At 47.8% G+C, this 26,530-nt stretch overlaps 1 protein-coding gene across 3 annotated transcripts in view; it reads right to left on the reverse strand.

Moving 5' to 3' along the window:
- LOC309958496 (carboxyl-terminal PDZ ligand of neuronal nitric oxide synthase protein) overlaps window positions 1–26,530 on the reverse strand; it is a gene marked incomplete at both ends in the record, with an annotated part of 305,083 nt that overhangs the window by 17,307 nt on the left and 261,246 nt on the right. For 2 of the 3 annotated variants that reach the window (XM_082834410.1, XM_082834409.1), the window contains 4 exons: window positions 168–333; window positions 7,423–7,602; window positions 9,544–9,710; window positions 22,594–22,735. In XM_082834410.1, the coding sequence (XP_082690536.1) occupies window positions 168–333; window positions 7,423–7,602; window positions 9,544–9,710; window positions 22,594–22,735 (655 nt within the window). Of the gene's footprint in view, window positions 1–167; window positions 334–7,422; window positions 7,611–9,543; window positions 9,711–22,593; window positions 22,736–26,530 lie in introns of those variants that run through there. The other variant, XM_082834411.1, reaches the window with a different exon arrangement.

Consider the following 26,530-nt stretch of genomic DNA (forward strand, 5'->3'; position numbering starts at 1 on the left):
ACTCCGTGAAATGTACGAATGGGACAAACAGAGCTGCCTTTGTTTTCTGCTGGGATACCAGGTCAGGTCAGGGGTCCAATAAAGCACCACCAAAAAGCTTTAGGGAAGAGAACATGTGGTTCCAGAGCTTCCCCACGGAGGTGAGGCTGGGCAGGGCCCCGGCTTACTGGCGTTCTGTCCCGACAGCTTCAGCTCCAGCTCCTGCACCTGCTTCACCAGCAGAGAGATGTGCTGAAGCATGTCCTTGTTCTGCAGCAGGAGCTGGTGCACGCGAGCCTGGGCCTCCAGCCGCGCCGCAGCCTCAGCAGCCAGCTGGTCCTTCAGCAAGTGAACCTGCAGGGGAGGAGGAGGCAGAGGAGACAGCGAGAAGACAGGACAGAGAGAAGGGAGGCAGGTGAATGCAAATGCGAGTCACTGGTGGACGGCCAGGACCAGAGATACCTTCCAGGTTCAATTCAAGACAAAGGAGCCCTGCCCCGGGCAAAATGGGCACCCGGGCTTGCAATTCAGAGGAGAAGCCAAAAGAAGCTGCTCGCTGGCTCTCTCTCTGTCCTGAGTGAGGGCCACGATGTGTCACTCATGTACGACTCAGAGCCCCACACCACGAGCAAAAGGTAGGAAAGAGTTGGGCCCCAGACCCTGCCCCCTGCTCCATCCCTGTCGGAACTCCTTTGACAGCTAACGTAGTACTGCTGTGTTGAGGCAGGTATGTTTTTCTTATCTTGTCTTTTAAAAAACGAAACCAAAAACCAAAAACTGATACATGACCCACTAGCTAAGAACAGTGTCACAGTAAACCCCCTGCAATCTTCCCTCTTCCCTTCCTCGCATCCAAATACCGTGAGAAACAGGAAGCCCTACACATGCCCTTTCTAAGTCAGTGAAATGGCTGCGTTTCCACATCTGTGGGTGGGTGTCAGCTTCCTTCCCTGACCTTCCATTCCCTTTTTATTTCTCAGGGCACCTGGGAGCATGCTTCATACCTGGCAAATGTCAAACGTTTGCTGACTGACTCATAACAGGGCCCTCATCCAGCAACCCCGGCAGGGCTGAGGTAAACAGCTTTACAGAGACGCCCTCTGTGAGAGGAGGGGGACCCTCATCAACTCTCGCCTTCTCATGGTAGAGCACCTGGCAGTGGCACACCCCGAATGCTCAGGGCCCAGTAGGGTCTGCTCTTCGTGTGCAATCTGGGTGTGGGGATACAATTCAGTGGGAGGAGAGGTGGGGTGATTCTGTCAGGACCCTGGTTTGAAGAAACTGAGTCACGAGACGATGACAATATTTACACATACGTGATTTTTCTGCTAAGAAGTGGATAAAGGGGTCTCTGGGAGGGTTTCTGAAGGTCCCTGAACAAGCACAGCTGATGAATTTGGTGGCCTGGACCAAGGCATGTGGGAAAGAGCATTTTCTTGAACCGAAAACATGGTGCGGATAAAGACACAGAGTCAGGGTGAGCAGGGTGGGAGAGCTGCAACCAGGAGCGGAGGAGAGAGAAGGAAGGAACTGGAAAAGCCAATTCTCTGGCTCAGACAACAAATGCTCTGGATTTCTGAAGAGTAATCCGCTCCAAAGAGATTCACGTTCTATCAGGGAGTAAAAGACCATGTCCGCCCCACCGTCTGGCCAAGCCTGACCCAGGGTCCTGCCAGCCCTCCCAGCAGCCAGCACTCGGAGACCATACTCTTGCATGCAGCGGCTGCTTCTCCCGCTGCCCGGATTTAAGGACCCGATCCTGCAGTTGGCTCTGCCTCTAAGTGGGGCCACTAATGAGATCAGTTGCCACTTTCCATTAGTGGCTCCCAAGGTGAGGCCGATCTTTCCCTCGGGGGTCGGGGGGGAGGATGCCTAAGGGATCTAAAGTAAATCTGTTCTCCACCGGGTGCTGCTAAGGACAGAACTGATACTTTGGTCCAGAAATCAGCCTCATCTGTTGCCTCAGTAATCTAAAGAGAGATCTAGAGAAGGGTGAGAACAGAGAAAAGAGTGGCAATAATATTTCAATCTGGATATCAGGTGGTGGATGGCTATTAAGCCTCTATCTTCCCTGGAAACTGAGGCATGGAGGGAGTTCACCCGAGAGTGCCCCAGATCCTGTTGCTTCTGAGAAACAGGACAGTTGCTGTGGGAAACCCACGCCCAGAAGGGCCCCCAGAGGAAAGGCCAACCTTAACCTTCTATCTGCAAGTAATGTAACTTATTCCAACTAAGAGTATCATTGAAAGGAATGTACCGAGCAGACAGAACCGCTAATTATCCATTTTCTATTTTCTTTGGAACAAAGACAGAAACATTAGGCATAAATGTGGAACAAAACTTTCAATGCATGTAAACAGAAAACGTGGAGAATCCTGCCTACCACTAACTGGCATCTCTGGAGGGTTCCCTGCACACACATGCTACAGACTCAGGTGCCTGAACCCCACATCTGAACATCCCAACGGAAGCTGGAACACTTGAGTCTGTTGGTTACTCCCTATGCAACTGCAGGTAATTCACTTCTACTTGGACCTCCCTTTCTCCATCTTTCAACTGAGAGGGTTGGCTAGAGGCTCGGACAGTCTGTGATTTCACATCCAGGTGTATGGAGTGGCCAGTACCAGGGGCCATTGACTAAAGGCTCACTGAAGAACATCTCTAGATTTCCACTGGGAAGTCAGAGAATTAGGACTGGGAACAAAAGAGGAATTCCCTCCTGCAGAAGCCAGGGGAAAACAGATTGGCAGTTTCTTTTGCAGGTAACCATTCTAGTGGTGGAGGTACCATCAGTACATAAAAGACGACCCTTGCATCAAATGCTTTCATCCCAAATCCACTGGCACTCAGCACCATGAAAAATGCTGTGTTTGAGTCCTCCTCGTGCCAGATTAAATAAGAATTTTAGTTTTGCAAACGTAGTTATAACATTTCGGGCATTTTCAAACCCTGGGAATGAGAACGCACACGCTGCTGCCGCCGCCTAAACCCAGCGCTGACGAGCCCTTCTGCTCCTGCAGCCGTCAAAAGTGGCAGCAGGCATAGGGCTCCGACCTGTCGCTGCAGCAGTCTGCACATCACAGGAGAACCCAGACCAGGCCAAGCTGGGACAAAACAGCCAAGACTTCCTTTAAATGTCAGGCAATTTAATAGTCCCTGTGTTTTGCATACGTGGGCCTGGCCCCGAAGCACCAAAACGAGGCAGCATTATTTTCAGCCTTGGCCCGGGCAGTCAGCTACAGCTGTGTGCTCACTTTCTCCATGGCGCAACAGGAGCAGATAACACCGCCTCTTCCCTACCAGGCGGGACTTATTTGTACTCAGCACACTCTTAAAGCATCGGACACCTTTCGCAAAGGTAGGCCATATCAATTTCTGGAAAGGCAGGAGTTAGCTTGGCCTTTCCAGAGCTGTGTGGTCTTTGGCAATGACTTATTCTGGTCACGATCTAAGTCCGCGGGAGGGCCACGCCTGGAGGGCGGTGTCCAGTTCTGCATTCCTGCCGCAGCACTACAAGCGTAAGTTCGACCCTGTGCCCTCCAGCTGGGGTGCCACTTCCCAAAACTCAGATACCCACCCTCAACCCACCCAGCAACACCAGACCACTGCCCACTGGCTCTCCAGCCTACTTGCCTGGACTCCAGCTCCTCCGCGAGAAGTGCGGGCAGGCCCAGGCTGAAGTTAGGGAGCGGCAGGCACATGGAAATGGCAGTGAGGAGAACCAGAGCGATTTGCCCACACACACACCGGACACACAAGCGGAGGCAGGCAGCGCTGTCTCAGCATGCACAAGGCAGGGGACCTGGGCAGTGCACCCAGGGCGCTGGGGACTGGGGGAAGCCACGAGGCCAGATGCCAAAACTAGGGCCTCGGCGGGGTGTGGAGGGGTTTTAGCGCTGTTCCTCTAACTACGGCATACACAGTTGCGAAGCATAGGTAACGAACCACTTGTCTCAGAGCAAGTGCAAGTGGCACAGGTAGAGGAGAAATCTTTACATAGCAACACTGAGCTGCGGTATAACATTTTCCCCATGAGCTAGGCCAGGAATTGGCAAACTGTGAAGGAGCCTGGCCTACTTAACTGTTGCCAGTCAGCCACAGCGCCTGGATCAATTCTGGAGCTGTGTGGGCCCAGCCCGTGGCCATGCGGGCGCCAGCTACATCCCAGCTTTGGTTCAAGGCTTGGCTATTCTCTCGTTCGCACCCTTGAACTTCTGGTCCATCTAAAAGCAGGAAGCTAGTGCAGCCAGGCAAGCCTCATGCTGGGTTCGGGAAAGTGGTCCGAAGGGCTTGGGGTTCACTATTTACACACTGATATCTAATCTAGAAATGCTTAAGAGGCAGCTGAGCAACACCTTCGCCTGGGTACCTTTAAGGCCAGGACAGGCCCTTTCTAGGCCAGCTCTGAACCAATTTAGGGAGAGGCTGGGAGAGAGCTTGAGGTCTCAGGCCAAATCAGAATGCTGTGAAGGAGATCTAAGCCTAGCCCCATTGACAACAGTAGAACCAGACTGGCCTGTGAGAATAAATGGGGGAGAGGGGCATAAATCATGCAACAAGGGACCCCAAGAGTGCACCTGTTTGCAAGAAACTATCTTATCCTTAGCTCTTCTCGGGAGCCACATAGGAGGACTTGGATGCCCCCAGAGCAAAGGAAGATATGTTCCCACTGAAGTGCTGAGATCACAGTATTACCCATTGGAATTCTGAGGACTGCTGGTAGTTTAACGAAGAAAGAAACCTTGCAGTTTGATGGCAGTAGAGTCTGACAGAACAAGTAAAAGTTGACCTCATACTGGACACTGTGCAGAGAAACCACGTATGCCAGATTTGATATGTTTTAAATGCATGAAAGATGTCAAGAAGACCTATCTATTAGTCCACCTATGTATCTTATATCGTTTATACCCAAAGATATGGATACTAATAAAAAGCCCTTGGATCAAATGCTACAAAGAGAGTGGGAGAGGAACACGCAGAGACGCCTGTCGCTGAAGGCTGGTTTAGGACTGAATTGGTCCGGAGGACAGGGGAGCTGAAAGCCCGTTGAGAGGTTACAATAATACGGCTGCTTCATTCCCGGGCAGCAAAGGAAGGGGCAAACTGAAGAGACTGCTTATGAGGAAGGTAGAGAAGGGCAGAGGAGTCTGCTCCAGAAGCTCTCTGAAGACCTCAAGGTGCTGTCTGACCTGAAGATTTTAGAAGTCTACGACTTCTAAAGTCTACGACTTCTACCCCAAGTCATTTCATCCATGTGGGACACTGATGCACTCTGGTGGCCTTTCAATCATGTCACTGCCTGAACTGAGACTCAACCAGGACACCACCAACTATAATCAACAGATTCCAAGTGCAGGAGAGGCTGAGGGTGTCCAGCCTGTGGAAGTGGTTGGAACTGAGAGAGGCTCATCAAGTGAACTGCAAGCACCGTGCTCTTCCCCTCTCCTAGCTTCACTGTCTTCAAGGACAGAGGCAATTAAAATAGGGCCAGGGCAGTGACGCCTGCTTGAGACAGATGCTTGATTCTGGGCCAGAGAACCGCTCTTAGGCTTTCATCCCGACTGTGGGAGACTTACAGGTCTTGTGGCTTCGCTGAGTACGGTAACTGCCTCAACACCCTTCTTGTGCAGACTGTACATGTGCAAATAGTTTCTCTTTAGTATTAAGCAGTGAGTTCACATTCAAATGCCTCTCCGGTAATATTCACCATGAATACGCATCAAGTCCGTTCTTAGATAAATAATAATTACTTGGCAATGGATATGCTGAAGGAGAAAAGTCTCATGGCTGGAGGATGGATTTATATTTAATGGGAAACTTTGGAAATGACATGAGTTGCTGAACGGCCCCGTGCTGCAGCACGCCGGCTTTCTGCTCCTGTCAGCCGTCACACCTGGGAGGAGGGAATTCTCGGGACAGCCACTCCGTTAGTAACTAGAGGAGATGAACTGTGTTATCTGACAAAAGGCGATGATTTTTCCCCCCAATATAAGAAGCCATTAATGACATTCGTCCTCTTTGTTGCTGTTTTGGGAACACCTGCGAATCCTCCTAGAATTAGCACACATCCTTTTGGGTTCATGGTCTGGATTTTTAAAAAGGTTCAAATCCCTTGGAAGCAGTGCCCTACTGATTTTACTCTCTTGAAACCTGGCTGCAAAAGGCACCCGTGAGGCTGGGCCTCAGGCCCAGGTCAGGGTGAGACTGTTACAAAGAAGGTCTTTTCAAGACCCAAGTCATTGCATCGTTCTGGGTAGGCTGCTGGCTGCTTCCTCAAGGGGTGTGTGTGGGAAAGGACGGCTCCGCCTGGGTGGTTCACTCCACCCAAGGGTCACGAGACGAGTAAGGAGAAGAAACGATGAGGATCGATAAGAGCTCCCTAGAGAAGTCTTCGTGTTCTCATTCAAGAACGCAGAAGGCCAGCCTGGTTGACCAGATGTAGAATAGAGCTGCCTTTCCCGATCTCCCACCAACTCTCCAAAGCCTGAAGACCCCACCTTCCTCCTCACTGTCTGCATCTACCCACCCAGGTCCTCACCCTGGCTGACTCCTACCACAGAATTCAGCCTGTAAACGGTACAAATGATTGTGTCTTCACTCTTCCCCGATGGCCCATAGAGAAGATGAAGCTCGGACTCACAAGTTCCAAGGAAGATGTGGACTCTACCATGCCCTGCACAGAAAGCAAGCGAGAGGCATCCCTGCTAAGAGCAGCAGGGAAATCAGCTCACCCCTCCTTTCTAAGGCAGCAGCAGCGCAACACGTCTTCAGGGCTCGCGCAGCACTTGGCTCCGGAAATCTAAGCCAAGTCTTCTCATTATGGCTCAAATACTACGCCTAAGTTCCTGTCAGTTAAATCCCAATATAATGAACTCCAGGCCAGTATGGTATCAAATTCTGCTTGGAGAAATCTTTAAAAAAAAAAAAAAAATCCTTCCTGGAATGCGTAGATGACTAACAGAGGCATGGAAATCCCTATGGACAAGGTTTCCAGGGTGGTGGCTTCTGCAAGGGTGTTTGGGACAAATTCACACTTTAAACTCTTTTAAGAGTGGTATCGCGAAGTCACATCTGTCCTGACTCCAGAGGCGTCCCTTCCCACCCCAAACACCAGCAAATGAAGGTAGGAAAGGAAGGGTGAAATTATGTGCATCTTGTTCCTTAGTAGGTTCAAATCATTATCCAACAACATCCAGCCAAGCCAGCCAAGCCCAACTCAGAGCGGGGGTACACGGGAAGCCAAAACACTTCTTCCCATTTCTACCGCGTCCCCCATCTCTCCCCTCCCTGCCGCCCCCATTGCTCAACAAGCAACGACCCAACAGCGGGAGCCATCCCTCACAGCTCGCTAGGTTGTAAACCTGCCCTGTGCCCCTCGCTAAGGAAGGCGCGTCAAGCCCATGAGAGTGGAGCCTGCGAAGTAGGGAGGAGGCTGAGGAGAACCTGGGCCACAGCCACTTGTGTCTGTTGCTGCTGCTGCTGGAGGAGCTGCTGGAGGAGCTGCATCTGGTGCTGGGTGGACAGCGGCGTGCCCGCGCCCAAGCCCGGGGGCTTCGAGGAAGAAGAGGGAAGAAGCATCCTGGGCGAGGCTGTCAGCATGGGCTCCTGGGGGCGGGCTGAGACCTGGCGGAGAAAAGGAGACACCTTTAGGAGCCTCACTCTGCCTTTAGCGTGTAGGAGGGTGGGGTGAAATGGCCCGCTTTTAACCAAGAGCGGGAAATGCTACGTCTTTTTTTTTTTTTTTTTTGGCTGCACTGGGTCTTCATTGCCGTGCGTGGGCTTTCTCTAGTTGCGGGACTACTCTTCATTGTGCGGGTTTCTCATGGCAGTGGCCTCCCTTCCAGAGCACGGGCTCTAGGCACGTGGGCTTCAGTAGCTGTGGCACACAGACTCAGGAGTTGTGGCTCTCAGGCTCTAGAGCGCAGGCTTACTGTTGTGGCGCACGGGCTTAGCTGCTCCGCGGCATGTGGGATCCTCCCGGACGAGGGCTGGAACCTGCGTCCCCTGCATTGGCAGGCGGATTCCTAACCACTGCGCCACCCGGGAAGCCGCAATGCTACGTCTTCAGTGGAAACGTGGACAGGCTCCCACAGAGGAGATGATGATCTGATGGCCTGGGCTGGGACCACAGAGTCAGAAAACCCTATCTGGACACCTGAGTTACTGACGCCATGTGATGGGAGACCAGGCAGCTGAGATCATCCTATCACTTGCCCATAGCTTCCAACTATACCATGTTGTTGAGTCACTTGAGGTTCTGGACTTAGAGGGATCTGTCTCTCTGAAAGATAGCTACCTACCACCCCACTACGGGGCGGCTTCTGCCTTTACTTCGTTGTGTTCTTAGGACTCCCTCTTCCAGGCTCTGCAGGGTTCTCCTGGGCTGGCCACAGGTGAGGGAGGCGCTCCAGCCCAGCACGGCCTCCTCTCACAGTGAGAGCCACCAGGGAAGCAAGTCGGGACACAGAGAGTGGTCTGGAGAGATCCTCTCTCTGAAAGGGGAAAGCAGTTTCTATTCCCTTCCCTCCTGTCTCCCTCCCGGTAGTTGGACACTTTCATTAAGACGGTTTCTGTGAGGCAGAGAATTCAAGCACAGGGTTGAATTTGATTTCTGGCAGCTCTGCTGCTGGTCCTTTTGCAGATGAGCAAGAGGAAGCACCCAGTGACAGAGGGCTTTTGCCACTTGCAGAGTACAAACTGGGCACCAAAGAAGATATCAGGCAGACAATCTGGAACAACATTGCCCTTCAAACTAGACAGGTTTCTCCTTCTGATGAAGTAGCCTAACGACTTCCACTTGAGAAAAGGCATTGCATGGTGAGGAAGGAGGCACTCCTGATACAGGCAACTGGCAGGGAATCTACAGGAAGGGGAATTTGTCAGTATTTTCCTCCTGTTGGCAGGGGTGAGGGGGGTGCGGGGGGGGGGGGTTGTTTTGTCTTCGGGTTGGAGGTTCTTAGTTTCTTAACCTGGATCCTATCAGGAACTCCTTGAGGGCGGCCATCATCTCACCCGTAAGATACGAGGTTGAAATTGATGACGCCTGAGGTGGTCTGGCAGTTTCTAACCTCCAAGGGGCCAATCTCCAGCCTCCCCAGGAGCATCAAAGGCACACAACCGCTAGCTGCAGGCAGAGGCAGCCCTAACTCACTCTGCCCCTTCAGCTGAGCCCCCGGGGATCATGTCACATTGTGCAAGGATTAGCCATGCACAGGTATTGTGCCGCGACAAGGTGCCATTCAAGGTGGGGCTTCCACTGGGAAGAAGGGGACCCAGTGCTGATGGGACCCTGGAGGGTGGCACGCATCGGGAATGAGCTCTGTGGCATCCCGACACGCAGCAGCGTCTAGCATCAACACACGGGGACTGAATCTCTCGAAGTCAGGCCCCTCTGAAAGGAAGTAAAACGTGCTGTGGAACCACCACGGTGCTGCGGAGGCGCCTCACCCTAAAGGTGACCCAGCAGGCGCTAAGAGGTGACTGACAGGGGCTGAGGCTGTGACACAAACTGCTCTGGGAGGCGGTGTGCATGCAGACCGCCTGGGTGGGCCACCTCCGGCTTACCTTGGAGTCTGCATGGGAGCCTCCTTCCTTCCCTACCGCGTCGAGGTCAGTCACACCTCGGCTGAACTCCAGGGCCTCATTCCCTGGGAGCGGGGCCTCAACGGCATCGATGTCCGTCTCCTCTGCAGTGGCCGTGGAGGCCCTCTCGGCTCCGGTGAGCTGGCGGCCTACAGGGACAACAGAGAGGGTAGGGAAGGGGTACAGTCACACTAAGGACAACGTCCTACTTGCCCAACACTTTAGTTTTCAGCTGTGTCACACCTAGGGACGCCACTGGCTTTGTAACGTTTTCACATATCTTTTCACTCAAGTCTGTTAAACTTCCAATCCAATAAGATGTTCTCATTTTAATATCCTTTTAAAGTCCAGAAACAGACACCATTTCCTCAAGTCTGCACATGACTGCTTGGCCATGCTCCTAACGGGCTGTCAGATAAGGGGTAAATCACCTCACTCCCTGGGCCCCAGTTCCTTCAACTGTAGAGTGGAGGCTGAGTTAGGTGGGTGGGAGGGTTGCAGGCCTGAAAAATAAGGACAAGGAGATCCGAGGCCCCATCCCACACAGTACATCAGTCTCCCATCCTCAGAGCCTGCCTCTGACCGTCCCTCAGGAGCAAAAGCCAGGGAAGGGCCCTGGAGAAGGCGGCAGTGGCAGAGGAGAGACAGAGAAGGCGGCAGTGGCAGAGGTTTTCATGCCTTGTCTTGTCTATTTCCCACTTGCCCCTTCCTACGGAAGACAGTGACCACGTCTTTGACCACACGCTCAGCACGTGTATGAAATTCCTACTGTTTCTTATTTTTCTTCATTCCCTGTTCCTCTCTCCTTCCTGGGCTCTATAAAAACACCTGGCAATTCTCAGGCATTTCCCAGGAAACATTTTTTTTTTTCCTCTACATTTGGGATGAGGTTCATCACTACTGTCTTCAAATAAAACTTCTTAAAAGGCTTCAGAGACCAAGCACCAATCGTAAAACTGCACAGGCTAATGTAAGTAGCAAGTATGAAGAGCTGATTCCATAACCCTAAGGCCGACCCAGGGAGCCAGGCTTTGGTCATCTGAGGGCCCGCCTTGTAGAACAAATAGTCCTAACAAGTCTTCTCATGCAAACCCATACGAGTCATCGGGGGAAGCAAGGCGGTATTTAGAAAGCCAACGGTGTGCTTGGTTCTCCTCCTGGCTGCTCTGGGAGCTGGGAGACGGACGGCTAAGGGTTGCAATGGCATGCAACAGAAAGGAGGGCCCTGGACCACGGCCTGGCAGGGCAGCTCTTCTGCTCCTTTGTAAAGCAGCCGGCAGGAACATAGGGAGTGGGCTACTTCCTACCATCTCCTGCACCCAGAAGTGACCTTCCTGACGATGAAGAGGTTGATCCTGGGAGAGGGAGGCCGGTGGATAACTCGTGACTATTTCTTAGTAGGTGGATGGTGTTGGGAACTGAGCCTCTGATTCTCCTTGCCCGCAGAGGAGTGAGCAGGGTGAACTGGGCCTGCGCTTGAGGAGAGATCTCCATCAGTCATCAGGAAGGACTGGCTCCTACAGCAACGGGCATCCATCTGTCAGTGCACTTAATTAGCTCATGATAGCAACTGTGCCCTTCTGGTCTTGAGACCAAGGGTGTATTTCATTCATGGCTCCCAAGGATCTGGCACAGAGAAGGTGTTCAGTAGACACTAACAAAGGCAACAGTGTCACGACAGGGTAGCAGAACAGGGAAGTGGGCTACAAGAGGAGGCTGCCCCTCACCCCTGGAGATCCTAATGACGAGAACTAAGCAGCCCTCCAGAGGGTCTGGAGATGCCCAGGCCAGGAGCCCAGAAGGGATTGGAAAATCTCTTAGGTTCTAGCTCTTCTCCTGGGGGAGTCATTAAAAAACACACTTCTCAACCATTTTCTTTGTACTAGTGGAGTTCCCAAACCAAGCCTGACGTACATGAAGTCACCAACTATGGGACTGCTTTTTGAGAGACTTCCTGCCACTCAGTGGGCTCTTTGATGGTCACATTTGGAGTCTTATAGATTTAGTACAGCTAACGGGCAGAGAGTACAAGCATACCTATTTTATTGCACTTTACAGATATTTCATCTTTACAAACTGAAGGTTTGTGGCAAACCTGCATTGAGCAAGTCTACTGGCACCATTTTTCCAACAGCACTTGCCTACTTTGTGTCTGTGTCACATTTTGGTAATTCTCACAACATTTCAAACTTTCTCATTATCTGTTATTAGGTGCTATCCATTATTTGTTATGATGATCTGTGATCAGTGATCTTTGCTTATAATTATTTGGGGGCACCATAAAGTGTACTCATATAAGACAGTGAACTTAATGTGCTCTGACTGCTTCACTTGCTAGCCACTCCTACCCCCCCCCCCCACCCCGCACCCAGCCCATCTCTCTTCCTTTCCTTGGGCCTCCCTATTCTCTAAGACACAACAATATGGAAATTAGGCCAATTAATAACCTTACACTGGCCTCAAGTGTTCAAGTGAAAGGAAGAGTCACATGTCTCTCATCTTAAATCAAAAGCTAGATATGATTAAGCTTAGTGAGGAAGGCGTGTTGAAAGCCAAAATAGGTCAAAAGCAAGGCCTCTTGCAAGTTAGCCAAGTTGTGAATGCCTAACCCAGAGCAAGGCCCTAACGCTCTTAAATTCTATGAAGGCTAAGAGAAGGTAGGAAGCTACAGAAGAAGAGTTTGAAGCTAGCAGAGGTTGGTTCATGAGGTTTAAGGAAAGAAGCCGTAACCATAAGGAAAAAGTGCAAGGTGAAGCTGCAAGTGCTGAGGTAGAAGCTGTGGCAAGTTACCCAGAAGATCTAGCTAAGATCATTAATGAAGGTGTCTACACTAAACAACAGATTTTCCATGTAGAGGAAACAGCCTTATATTGGGAAGATGCTGCCATTCAGGACTTTCATAGCTAGAGAGGAGAAGTCAACGACTGGCTTCAAAGCTTCGAAGGACAGGCTGACGCTCTTTAGGAGCTAATACAGCCAGTGACTTCAACTTGAAGTTGAAGCCAATGTCTATTTACCACTCCAAAAATCCTAGGGCCCTTAAGAATTATGCTGAATCTACTCTGCCTGTGCCCTACACATGGAACAACAAAGCCTGGATGACAGCACATCTGTCGACAACATGGTTTACTGAATATTTTAAGACCACTGTTGAGACCTACTGCTCAGAGAAAAAGATTCTTTCCAAATTATTACTGCTCATTGACAATGCACCTGGTCACCCAAGAGCTCTGATGGAGCTGTACAATGAGATTAATGTTGTTTTCACGCCTGCTAGCACAGCATCCATTCTGCAGCCCATGGATCAAGGAGTAATTTCAACTTTCAAGTCTTATTATTTAGGAAATACATTTCATAAGGCTATAGCTGCCATAAATAGCAAATCTCCTGATGGATCTGGGCAAAATAACTTGAAGATCTTCAGGAAAAGATGCACCATTCTAGACACCATTAAGAACATCCATGATCCATGGTAAGAGGCCAAAATGTCAACATGAACAGGATTTTGGAAGAAGTTGATCCCAACCTTCATGGATGACTCTGAGGGGTTCAAGACTTCAGTGGAGGAAATAACTGCAGATGTGGTGCAAACAGCAAGAGAACTAGCATTAGAACGGGAGCCTGAAGATGTGACTGAATTGCTGCAATGTCATGATAAAACTTGAACAGATGAGGAACTGCTTCGTATGGATAAGCAAAGAAAGTGGTTTCTTGAGATGGAATCTACTTCTGGCAAAGATGTGTAAAGACTGTTGAAATGTCAATAAAGGATCTAGAATATTACATAAACTTAGCTGATAAAGCAGTGGCGGGGTTTGAGAGGATTGACTCCAATATTGAAAGAAGTTTTACTGTGGGTAAAATGCTATAAAACAGCATTGCCTGCTACAGAGAAATTGTTTGTGAAAGGAGCGTCAACCAATGTGGCCAACTTCACTGATGCCTTATTTTAAGAAACTGTCCCAGCCCCCCACCCCCGCACCTTAGCACCCACCACCCTAATCAGTCAGCTCCCATCAACACTGAGGCAAGACCCTCCACCAGCAAAAAGATTACGGTTTGCTCAGATGACAGTATTTGTTAGCAATGAAGTATTTTAAAAGTATGTACAGTTTTTTACATATAATACTATTGTACACTTAATAGACTACAGTATAGTGTACAGATAACTTTTATGTGCGTTGGGAAACCAAAAACTTTGTGCTACTCACTTTATTGCAATATTCATTTTATTGCTGTGGTCTGAAACTGAACTCGCGATATCTCCTAGGTATGCCTGTTTAGTAACAGATCTGTTAGAACCGGGGGGGGGGGGGCGTAAAGCTGGGGTAGAGAGAAAGAACAAGCTAGATGGAGGGATATTATTATTGTGTGTGTGCCTGTCAGTGTATCAGATAACACAATATCTTGAAAAGGGACCCACAGCAAACGGTCTTCTTCAGGTCCTATCAGACAAGGGACAAAATCTGGTATTTGCAATATTCCTGATATCGACAAGCCCAAGGGACAAGAAATGATATGAAAATCTTCTGGTAAAACCAGGAAACTTACAGGATTGGGCACTATGGATTTCAAATTGTAATAGGGACAGGGAAGACTGAACTTGGGGTAGGGGGTGGTGCTTTTTAAACTGTTTATTTAAACTATACTGGATACACTGAATAGCCTCTAGACATATGCTGATTTCATTCATCTACTCAGTAAGTATTTGTTAAGAACCCTGTATACAAAAGAAGTCCACTGGGCATAAAGATGAATAAGCAAAATCTGTGCTTTCAATGCTTCCCCAGCCTGATGGAAGAAACAGACGTAAACCACAGATGCAGCATGAGGCTGTATCACCTATGAGGGACCTATCCAGGGTGCAGGACAACAGAAGAGGAACGTCTAAGTCAGGCGGGTGTTAGAGAAGCCTGTGCAGAGGGGAAATCCCTCCTGAGGAAGGAGTACCAGCTAAGGCAGGTGAAGAAGCAGGCAGAGGGGAGGGGAGGCCATGGAAGGCACTCTAGGCAGAGGGCAAGGCAGGGGCAAAGACACAAGAGGTACAGAAGTCCACAGCATGGTTGGAGACACTGCAAATGACTCTGTGGGAGGGACCTGACCAGGAAGAGTCAGGATCTGATCTTGAAGGAAGGCAAGCAGGTGAAGTAATACCAAAAGATTTTCATGTTTTCAAATTTCACCTAGGGATGATGTGGAGGATAGATCTATAAGGGACACGATAGAAAGCAACACTCTAGGGGAGAAAGATGAGGGCTTAAGCTAAAGAGGTGGCATAAGACAGAACAGAGGGGACAAATCTGAAATACCTTCAGGGGTGCAGAAATCACAGGACTTGGTGACCAACTGTCTGTGGGTGGGGAAGGGGGAGGGAAAGAGGGAGAGAGGAGGAGATGGGGAGGGAGAGAGAGAGGAATACATGTAAGAATGAGTTTTAAAACTCTGATTTAGGTGACTGAGTAGAGACTGGCATCCTTTAGGGAAAATGTTGGAGAAGGAGGATTGTGGATAAGAGAATGAAATTGGGAGAGTCTGTAGCAGCTAACTGGAGATATCCACTATGCATAAGTGGAGAGTTCAAGAAAAAGGTCCGGGCTGGAGTTAAAACCATGGGCAGTCAAAAAAGAGCAAAGGGACCAATCCCAGGAGAAAATCCCCACACCTGAGGGGTAGGTAGAAAGGAGAACCTACAAAGGATGCTGGAAAGCAGCTAGCGGAGAAAAAAGGAAAGAGTGCGGGGTGGCGGTGGGGGGCCCCAGAAGCTGGGGAAGGGGAGTGCTTCATTCCCAGTGGTGCACACTGCAGACAAAGGCTGGTTCAATTTGCCGACTAGGTGGCCCTTCAGTGACCTGGACTGGTCGTTTCAGGAAGGGCTGGCAGGCAGCAGACACCAGATCACTGGAGGTTGAAGGGCTAATGGCGAGGGTGGGGTAAAACGCAGACAATGAGTATAAATGTGTCTCGCAAGAAGCTTGACTATGGAGAGGAAAGAGATAGGCTGGGGGAGATGCGGGGACAAGGAAGGTTTGATTTTTGTTTTTTTTATGATGGAAAAGACTTGACCTTATCTATTTGCAGTGGGGGGAAAAGTCAGCACAGTAGAAGATTCAGGTGATGATTTAGGAGAGAGTTGATGGCTCAGGGTTTAGGAAGAGGCGAGATGAGGGGAAAAGCAGAGGCAGTGAATAGGTTAATCTCAGACAGGAGAAGAACATGGTCCACCAAGACGGAAACTGGGGATGAGGGAAAGGCAGAAGGACTGCTGAATGGCAAAGTAGCCTGGGGCCAAGTCTGGGGACCACAGATGTGTAATGGACCAGCGTCACAGGGCAAAATGGACAGGTACTGTTGGATGAATGTAGAACTTTTTACATGTCAATTATACCTCAAAATAAAATGGTTAAAAAAAAAAAAGGATTATCAGCTCAGTCCAAAAGTACTTGAAATGGCCACTTTCTGCCTCAAAATTGCAACAGCAATAGCTTAAACTCAAATAGTGCTTACTGTGTTCCAGGCACTAGTTTAAGGGATTTACATGTCTTAACTCATTTATCCTTAGAACCACCCTGAGAGTTAAGCACTATTATTATCCCCATTTGACAGATAAAGAAACTGAGGCACATAGCTGGTAAGGCTGGAGCTGGGGCTCAAAGCCTGCCAGTCTGGCTCCAGGCTTGGTGCTTTTAACCATTGCACCACCTCGTCTCCCAACAGGCTCACTGCTTCCACCTGTAGTCTCAGCCACCCTGCCTTATCTTCTTCATTGCATCGACATCCCCTAAAATGGTCTTGTTTGTCATCTGTGTGATCCCCCACCCCAACTTTCAGTGTGAGCTCCTCGCCAGCGGAAACCTTGTCTTGTTCACAGTATCCCCAGAATCGAGCCTGGCATATGCGGAAACTTGATAAACGTATGCTGAATGAAGGAAGGGAACTGAAACTCAGGAGAACCAAAGGATCAGGCAGTGGCGGCCTGACGAGATGGAAGAGCAGGTGTGGTGGGAGCGTGGAAGTGACACAAGGTCAGTGGTGTGCTTGCCTGAATAAGCCAGATGCCCAGGTCCAGCAGATGTAACAGGTACACAGTAAATACTCCTGAATCCACTGCTCACTGTCTAGATGGCAAGAGTTTTATTTCTAAGAAGCTCTAATCTCCAAAGGGCTCCAAGCCCTTCCCCACGTTGGATTGTCTGCTGCCATGGGAAGAGGGACGCCTCCAGGGGAACGGGATCTCTCCCAGGAAACCCACTCCAGGAGTCAAAGAAACTGCACAGGGCAAAGCAAGGCAAGAGGAACAGGGGCAGCGGCCCCACCTGGCTCTGAGCCCCGGGTACTGGCCAAGGACAGCTGCTGCCAAAAGATACAAAAGATAAATCTCCCCCAGGGTAGGGAACGGTGGGAAGAATGAGGGAGGAAAGAAAGGCAGGCAGAGAAAAGGAGAGAGAGGCAGCACACACAAAGAAAGTGAGGACCTTCATTAAAAGCACTCCCGAAACCCAGAAGGGAAAGGGCTGACAAGACGTCAAAGAAGACAGCAAAGCCTCCGCACTTTCCAATTCCTCCAGAGTAAACAAGTTTCCTCTGCATGACAAACGGCCTGCCTGGGGCAGCTCCACTGGAAAGATAAACACTGCATTAAATGAAAGCTCCCTAACGTGGAAGCAAGATTCTTGTTAAAAGGAAAAGAAAACCTGCCAACTGACAGTTCCACTGTGGAGCTTCAAGGTGCCCCGTTACAGAGAAAAATCCTAATGGAGTCAATAAAGTCTTCTGGGTGAAGAATTTATGGAAAAAAGGAACGTGTTCCTAGCAGTTTATAGACAGTATGGAAGCAAGTGGGGCTGTAAAAGGGAAGTGACTACGGGGCTTGATAAGAAAACATTTCCCATCTCAGATCTGTAGAATTCCAAGCACTGATACTCAAAGTAGGTTTCACTTCACGGCAGTGGCACTACACGGCATTCAGAGGGCACCTGATTAATCATTTAACGTGGATCTGTCATGAAATCATGGGACTTCAGAGATCTTCTTGTCCACTGCCCCCACTGCATAGATGGGGTCGCGTAGTTGAGACTCTGAACTGGAGAACTGGCTAATAGCTAACGTGTATTTAGAGTGTATTACAGGCTAGGCAGGATGCTGCTTTACATGCATTATCTCCCAACACCTAGCAGATAAGAATGATCCAGAGAGACTATAAAGTTTGCTGAGGATCACCCGGCTGAGAAGCGGTAGAGTTAGGATTCAAGCCCAGCTGTTCAGGTGCCAGAACCCAGACTCTCAGCTGCTTCTCTAGTCTGCTGCTCCAACAGTCTCTCCAAAATGCCACACTGCCTTTTCATTTCTGTGATGGTTACTTTTGTGTGCCAATTTGCCTGGGCCATGGTGCCCAGATATTTGACCAAACATTATTCTAGATATCGCGCTGCAGGTATTTTTCGCACGAGAGTAAACATTTAAATCAGTAGACTCTGAGTCAAGCATGTTACCCTCCATGATGTAGGCGGGCTTCAACCAATCAGTTGAAGGTCTTAACAGAACAAAGACTGACCTCCCTGTAAGAAGAGGGAACTGTGCCAGCAGACCACCTTTAGATTGGAACTGCAGCTCTTTCCTGGACTTCCAGCCTGGAGCCCACCCTGCAGATTTTGGACTGGCCACACCTCCACAATCACATGAGCCAATTCCTTAAAATGGTGTGTGTGTGTGTGTGTGTGTGTGTGTGTGTGTGTGTGTGTGTGTGTGTGTGTGTGACATGAGCCAATTCCTTAAAATGGGGGGTGTGTGTGTGTGTGTATGTGTGTGTGTATCTCCCTGAAAAATACAATTTACATCACTCCACAGGCCATATTCTCCCTTACATGAGTTGGGGAGAGCCCCTACCACTCCCTTTACTCTGCAGAGACGCCAACACGATATATGGAGAGCATATCCAACCCATGCTTGACCTCCTTAAAGAGATATATACTCAGTGCTTTGACATCTTAAACTCTGAAGCAACTACACTGGGCCTGACAGATTTCCCTAAAATGAACCGAGATGTTTCATTTCCCTAAAATGAACATCAGTTACATTCTTCTCAGGGAGAATGGTATACAGAAGGTGCCAAATAGATGAAATCTCACGTTTATTACTGTAATTTGAAAAAATGATCACCAAAAAGGTTATAAAAGGAGAGGTGCCTGTAGCTGATGGGCCCATTATCTCGACGCTGACCACCTGTTCGTCAGAAGAGCGTAGCCACGCTGGTCTCTATCTGCAGCCTCAGCCACCATCACTCATCACCATCAGTACGCTCTTCAGCCTTCCAGCCTCACCCTCTAGGCTACATCACCTCAATGCTACCTACTCCCCCAAACCAAGGTCATCGTTCTTCATCAAGGGGACTGTTTAGAAGTCACTCCCTGCTGAAATTTCTACTCAATCTCCACGCTCATTTTGGCACAGAGTAAGCACTGAATAAATGCTGTTGACAATGACTAAAATGACACATATCCCTTGCCACAATCACTGACCATGTTTACCAGTTTATTCAACAAGTATTTATTATGCCAGGAACAGTCCCTACCCTCCCAGAGCTTGCACTCTACTGAAGACAGGAGGACACGATGTATCTGGTAGACAGTGGGCTAAATGCTAATGTTAACAGCATCAGCCAGGAGTGAAAAGAACATAGGAACCTGGAGGAAAAAAGTGTTTAAATTTTCGGGAAGGGGAGAGGAAGAGAATGGGACAGTGGAAGCTGGAAGGCAGGCTTCCCAGAAGACAGGACAGTGAAGGATAAGTAGAATGGCTGCCTGGGGTAAATGCAGGAACCACCGGCAGACGGAACGGCATTGACAACAGCTGGAGGGTACACGATACACTCAGGGTGCTAGGGGAGGAGTGGGGGGAGACAAGACGGAGAAAAGGATAGGAAGGGATCCCTACTGGAATCTCTACTCACCCCCAGAGAGAATCCTGCCTAGTATCACAGGAAATCATATCAACCCACCCCCCACCCAGAAGACCCCTGCAGGGTCTAGAAGGGGAAGGAAGGAGTAGCTCCCACTGCAGGAGGGAAAGAGGACCTACCCCTCAGAATAGTCTATATGAAATGTTATCCAGCTCTTCTCTCCAAAAGGCCAAACCATGCCATCCTGACCTCTTTAGCAAATGGCTGAGAAGTTAGTTCTGATTAGGTGCTCGGAGGCTAGATCAAGCTCCATAGACAGGAGTTCCATGATAAGAACACAGTTCAAACACTCAACCTCTAGGTAACCTCCCTATGTCCAACTCCTTTCACTCCAGGAATAAATGGCTTCACCAGAGACAATGCCCTTTACTTTCTGATTGGAATTTCTTTGTATATGTGCATCCTGGCTGCTGGTGGTACCGTGGGTTTGAAAGCCTCTGAGGCTTAGCTATGATTCTCCACCAACAAGGGAGCAGGGCATCACCAAAGAATAGTTAATAACGTAAAGGTATCAATCTTTTCCAGCTAGCAGCTCTGAGGGCAAATCCTCCAGTTCAGAAGTGAGCAGATCAGCTTCTGTTCTCTGAGCCACATGGCCAGCTGTAGGTCTGGTATAATGAAAAGTACATCTTTCTCCCACTATCGCCACCTAGTTCCTTTTTGCAGAATGAACCACAGTAACCAGTGTCTTGTGTATCATTCTGGAGATGTTCTATGCAGAGTAGGCACATATATGGTTTCATGTGTATATGTATATATACATATATATACACACACACTTTCATTTACATGTATATATTTTTCTACAGTATAATTGGTAGCGTGTCATATCCACAGTTCTACACCTTGATTTTTTTTTTTAATTCAACAAAATATCTTGGAGATGACTTTTTATCAGTTCATAGAGTACACCAACTCTGTGTAATATCCCATTATTTGTAACCATAATTTATTTAAAAATCCCCTCTTGCTATTTCCGATTTTTTGCTTTTATAACAAATTCTTTGCTTACGTAACTTTATGTACGCATTATTTCATACATGTATGGGTTTACCCTTAACATGAATTCTTTGAAGGGAATTTGAGGGTAATTTGGGGGTCAAAGCATGTGAATTTTCAAAATTAATGATTTCCACATTTTTCTCCATAGGGATTCTACCTTTATCACACACTATGTCAACATGTGTGTCTGGGTTTATTTCTGAGCTTTCTGTTCTGATCCATTCACGCACTTATTCATGCATCAGCACAGTTTTACGTATTATAGCTTTATAATATGTTTTTGTACCTGGAAAGCCACTCCTCTGTCATCACTCATCTCTTCCAGGATTTTTTCTATTTTTGCTTTTTCCCACATTTTAAAATAATAATAGCTAACATGTATTCGGTGTTTACCATGTGCCAAGCACCAGACTCAGCATTTGAAATGTATCTGCTCATCTAATCAACACAAAAATTCTATCAGGCAGGCATTACTGTTATTTCTATTTTTTCCCAAAGAGGAAACTAAGGCACAGGGAGGTTATGGAACTTGCCCAAAATCACACAGCCAGTGACCACTGCAGCTAGAATGTGTAAACCAAGAGTCTCTACTCTTCACCACTTTGTGATAATGCCTTTTGCAGTATGAGATTTCTTTTGCTATTTTCTAACTTCTTGAATTGAATGTTTAATTTGATTTTCATGACTGATCATCTATTAATGTGTATAATTAAGCCTTTAGATTTTCCTCTGAGCACTCTTTTATCTGTATCCCATAAGTTTTGAATATGATAGCGTACCAAGGTGCCTACTTCGCTGTTAAAAATTTGTATTGTAATGTTAAATTTATAGATTAATGTAAGGAGAATTAACATTTTTATGATGTTGAGATTTCCCAACCAAGAACTTTCCAATTGTTTATGATTTTCTTCATATAAAACATATATGTTTTATTATGATTATTCATAGGCATTTTATCTTTTTACATTGCTATTTTAGTGGGTATGTTCTTCCACTATGACTTCCAACTGGTTGTTGTTGGAATGGAAAACCAGTTTTCCATATTTATCTATTGGACCTCACCTCTTTAACTAAATTCTTTCATTTCTAATAGCTTTCAGTTTATTTTCATGGGTTTTCCACATAAAAATGGATAAACCATATTAACTTTTTGCCTAATACTCATACTTTTCCCCCACATTTACTGTTAGATTATAGAGATGATAAAAGACATCTTTGTCTTATTCCTGACTTTTAATGAGACTTGAAGATTGGAGATATTGGAATAATGTCCACGCTGAGGGTTCATAAAACTATAGAATTTAGAAATAGGAAAAAAAAACCTACTTAGATAACCGTAATTATCTTCTTTCTAATTTGTTTTATGAAGGTGCTTTTGTATGGTAATTTTCTTTGGGGTCTGACTTGGTAGCATAAACAGCTCTACCTTTAAAATGTGTTTCCTGGTATCCAGTTTAAATGCTTCTTTGTTTGATAGTTTAACTATCTTTAATTTTCTGTTGTAAAAGTAACACACATTCCTTAAAGAAAATTTGGAATACAGAGAGAAACGGAGAAAATCAAATGTTTTTTAAGTGAACTGATTGCCTGCACGCATGAACACACACACACACACACACACACACACACACACACACACGAGGACTCTCAGAGTTACGGACTTGGTCCTGGTAAGATGGAGGAGGGGAGACAATTGAATTTGAATGTGGAGGCAATTGTTTTCAGAAGAAATTTATTTTTCAGAGTCCAAAAATCTAGCCAGGATAAGCTGATCCTTAGGACTGTTCACTGGGCTGAAATATCCCAAAGAAATCTTTCATTCTCTGACCAATTCTCTCAATCTTTTTGCCTGTCTTCTCCCCACCTCTCCGGAGGAAGTCACCCAGCCGGCGAAATAGCCCCACACTCTGAATCTGTGACCCAGGAGGAAACAGGCTTCTTTTGGGGATTGGCTCAAGATGAAAACCAGACCGCTCCCCACCTGAACATCCCCATTCCTGGGCCACCGTTCACTTCCACCGCCCCACGCTGTGTGTCTACCTGCCTGTTCATCCACATCCACGGCAGTGACCTACCTGGGTCCCCTGAGCTGTCGCTGTTCCTCTCACTCTCCCCGTCTTCCTGGCCGTCGGCATTCTGCTGCGTGTGCTGTAGGCTCAACTTGTGGCAGACCTCGAAGGCCTGCCCCACCGTCCGGACGATTCGCATAGCTTGGCTCTGGGAAGGAGAAAGGAAAGGAGAGAAGGGAGGATGTGGAGACCCTCTATAAGGACACAAGAAGGGCCGCGGTGGGAGAGGATGTGCAAGAGGCCTGCAGACAGAAACCCATGAAGCCAGCAAAGGAAAGAGATGGAAAAACCTAATGTTGTTTGGATGTGCACATACTCACAAAGAAGAATGCAAAGACATTTTCCCTTCCTGAAATACTCCAGAAAATAAGAAATTGTCACCACAGTTCTGAAACAATCAGTCAACTGAATGGACAGATAGCAAACATCCCAATTCTGGACTTAGCCCAATTCCAACTCCCAAGTTTGACAAAAGTGGTTGATACGCTTCAGAATTCTTTGCCAACCATTATCAAATGTTCCATGGGTTCATCACACTAACAGTAACTCAGCCATGTTTTTTTTTTTTTCTGCTGGAAGCGGTGGGTTTCCCTGGTGTTCCTGCAGACCAAGGGTTGAGAAGCCATGGTCTAAACAGCAGAACCAGCTGAGGCCCGGAGTCCAAGTTCCCTGGAACACGACTGGCAGCCAACGGTATCTAAGGTGAGCTTCCCAGTCTTGCTCTAAAGATGTCTCTCATTGGGTCTATGCTTTGGCTACTTCCTTTCTTTTTTTTTCTTTTCTTTCTTTCTTTTTTCTTGCTATTTACCCTCTTCCTCTAACTGCCCAAGCACTGAGCTTAACCCTAGCTCCCAGTATTACACTACTAGGACAGCAGGAGACAGGACAAAAGAGCCTGTTCCTAGAAGGAGTCTCAAGTGGCCCACATAGGCCATGAGGAAAAACCACATGCAAGGTTTTCAGGGCATGGTCTTCTAACTGGATAACGGATTATAATTTGCTAATCGGTCTGTTTTCACATTCTTTCAAAGACTCACTGAATGACTTCAGTGAGAGCTATGCAGAGTTTAAGAGCTCAGGCTGGGAAAGCTTGGGTCACTGCTCCTCTTACACCAGTGGTCCCCAAACACTCTGCCACCACAGACTGCACTGTATTTAACTGTGGCCGTCACTCTATGCCTTGAGTCTAAGATTAATCACATCTTGGATGATCTGACGTCAGGTCAGTTGTGACTACCTAATGACACCATCAGTTCACCCCACACATTTAAAAAACCCCAAGGTAACGTCAGCAGTCAAGCACAGCTTCTCATCAGCAAACCGATGCAACTATAGACAAACGCAGAGTCCAATGTTTTGATAAGCCTGTAAGGCCTTGTTGAGGATAAACGTATGACTCATTTACACTATGCATAATATTGAAATTAGCTCCTATTTCTCCATTACTATCTTCATGAATCCCTAAGGGCCTTGGATCCCATGTACGGAACTGCTGCTCTAATTCACTCTCTGCTAGGTGTAAGTCCCCAAGTCGCTACCCTTACTATTGCCTCAAGCCTGGCATTACTTCTGTGTTCTCCCTTTTCATTTCAGGCCGCAGTATTCACGTTAAGATGAAAAGGCATCTTGGCCAATCGTCATCATAGGCCTACTTCAGATCTCAGTCTACTTCTACTCCTCCTGACGTTCCTCAAACCACTTCCTAGAAGTGACCGCCTTAGTGCTCAAACCTCTCTTCGCCCAGGATGCGAACTCCAGGGATGTTCTTAACTGATCTCTCACCTGGAACATCCTGACGTGTCTGGATGATGAGAACTTTAAGTGAGGCAGGAAGAGATGAGTAACTTCTGTGGGATCCGCCATCACCCAGTGGTGGATCAGAGCCTCTGTCCTGTACATCCAACCTTAACTTCCTCCTGTTTACCGAAGGTCAGGCTTAGGCCCCTTCTCACACCACAAGTTTGTACTATCTAAGAGATAACTGCTCTGTCTGCACTGGAAGTTGAGGAACAGCAGGCACCGGTCTTAAGCAAGAAGCCCCCACCTTTCTCACTCCCCAAATATATTTTAAAGGTGTCATTTATGGGCTTCCCTGGTGGCGCAGTGGTTGAGAGTCCGCCTGCCGAGGCAGGGGACACGGGTTCGTGCCCCGGTCCGGGAGGATCCCACATGCCGCGGAGCGGCTGGGCCCCTGAGCCGTGGCCGCCGAGCCTGTGCGTCCGGAGCCTGTTGCTCCGGAACAGGAGAAGCCACAACAGTGAGAGGCCCACGTACCGCAAAAAAAAAAAAAAAAAAAAAGTGTCACTTAGAGGGCACAGTCCCTAACCAATCCAGGCCAAGCACATCTTTCACATGTCCTTTGGCAATCAAGCTGTGCTCTGAGAAGGAGGCTGAGCCAGGAAGCTCAACCCTCAGGTGAAAAAGAAGATTCTGTTCCGCTCAAAAGTGTTCTTCCCCCAGGCCTCCTTAGATCTGCTGTTACTTACTCTCTTTATGAGAATAAGAGCAGACTGCCTGTGGTTAATCTTTTACAGCAAAGCTTACTACCAGTTTACCAAACCTTAGAGATGCTATATTCTACCTACTAAATATAGCCAGTGTCCATTACACAGAGCCTTTCCCCTTTCCCTTCTTCTGATTTTCAGAAATTTTGCTCTCTTACACATCTTTACAAGAGGCAGAAAAGGACAAATTTGGGAGGTCTAGAAATAAAATATGGTAAGTCTAAATGATATGTAGAGATTCCATATTTAATTCCATTACTTCCTTATCTTCCATAAATTAACCCAGATAAATCATACTGCATAAGTATCTGCAAAGGCTGAGTTAGTCTTTTCCCAATTGTATTATTACCAGAGTACAGACCCAGTTTCCCTCTTAAAAATATATACTCACGGGCTTCCCTGGTGGCGCAGTGGTTGAGAGTCTGCCTGCCAATGCAGGGGACACGGGTTCGAGCCCTGGTCTGGGAAGATCCCACATGCCGCGGAGCAACTAAGCCCGTGAGCCACAACTACTGAGCCTGAGCGTCTGGAGCCTGTGCTCCGCAATGGGAGAGGCCGTGACAGTGAGAGGCCCGCGCACCGCGATGAAGAGTGGCCCCTGCTCTCCGCAACTGGAGGAAGCCCTCGCACAGAAACGAAGACCCGACACAGCCAAAAATAAATAAATACATTTATAAAAAATATATACTCACACAGAAAATTCCAAATTTACTACCACATGCGTTGCTACAAAATCTCAGGTTCTCCTAAGGAGGACATGTTACAAATCCCCCCAACTCTGTAAGTCACAGAGTCACAGAGGTTAGTTACCTCCCTTAACTAACTTTTAATATTAAAAAATGAAAGGGACTCAAGTGTCCCTGAGTCTAAGGAATTAACAGCGGAAAGGACAGGATCTCTAAACTTCTCTTTGGAAGGAAACACTCCGATTGAAGTATGAGGATACAGCTGGTGGGAAATGACTCTTCAGAGGACCTGCCTTTCTCATGCATCACACACTCACGGTGGATGATGGGATACACTCAGGACTGAGCATCTGCAGAACCTGGAACCCAGCTCAAATCTCTATGCTGCCACCTTCATCAAGGACAAATGTAAGACACACACGCACCGGTTTCAACCAACTATTTACAAGCCCAAAACGGTCGTAAGGAAGTGGCTGGTCTTAATGCTTAATATTTGTACTCTCCGTGTGTCATTTTCCCATTTTAGTACATTTACTAGGACAAGCAATTGACCCTCACCTCTATCTGATTCCCCTGAAAAAGGACAAAATGCAGACTTAGGGTTCACTGGTCCTGACTTCCCTATGTTAGAAATGACTCCCACCTCCCTGGTCTCCCGTTTCCTTCCTAGCCCCCTCTACCAGAGCTGCTCTGCAGAACATCTCTGTAACTTCAACGGAAAAGTGAATCACTGATGTTAATAGCCTCTCCTCC

This window comes from Leucopleurus acutus (genome assembly GCF_964270905.1).
Source record: "Leucopleurus acutus genome assembly, chromosome: 2".
In the NCBI taxonomy this organism is placed as follows: Eukaryota; Metazoa; Chordata; class Mammalia; order Artiodactyla; family Delphinidae; genus Leucopleurus; species Leucopleurus acutus.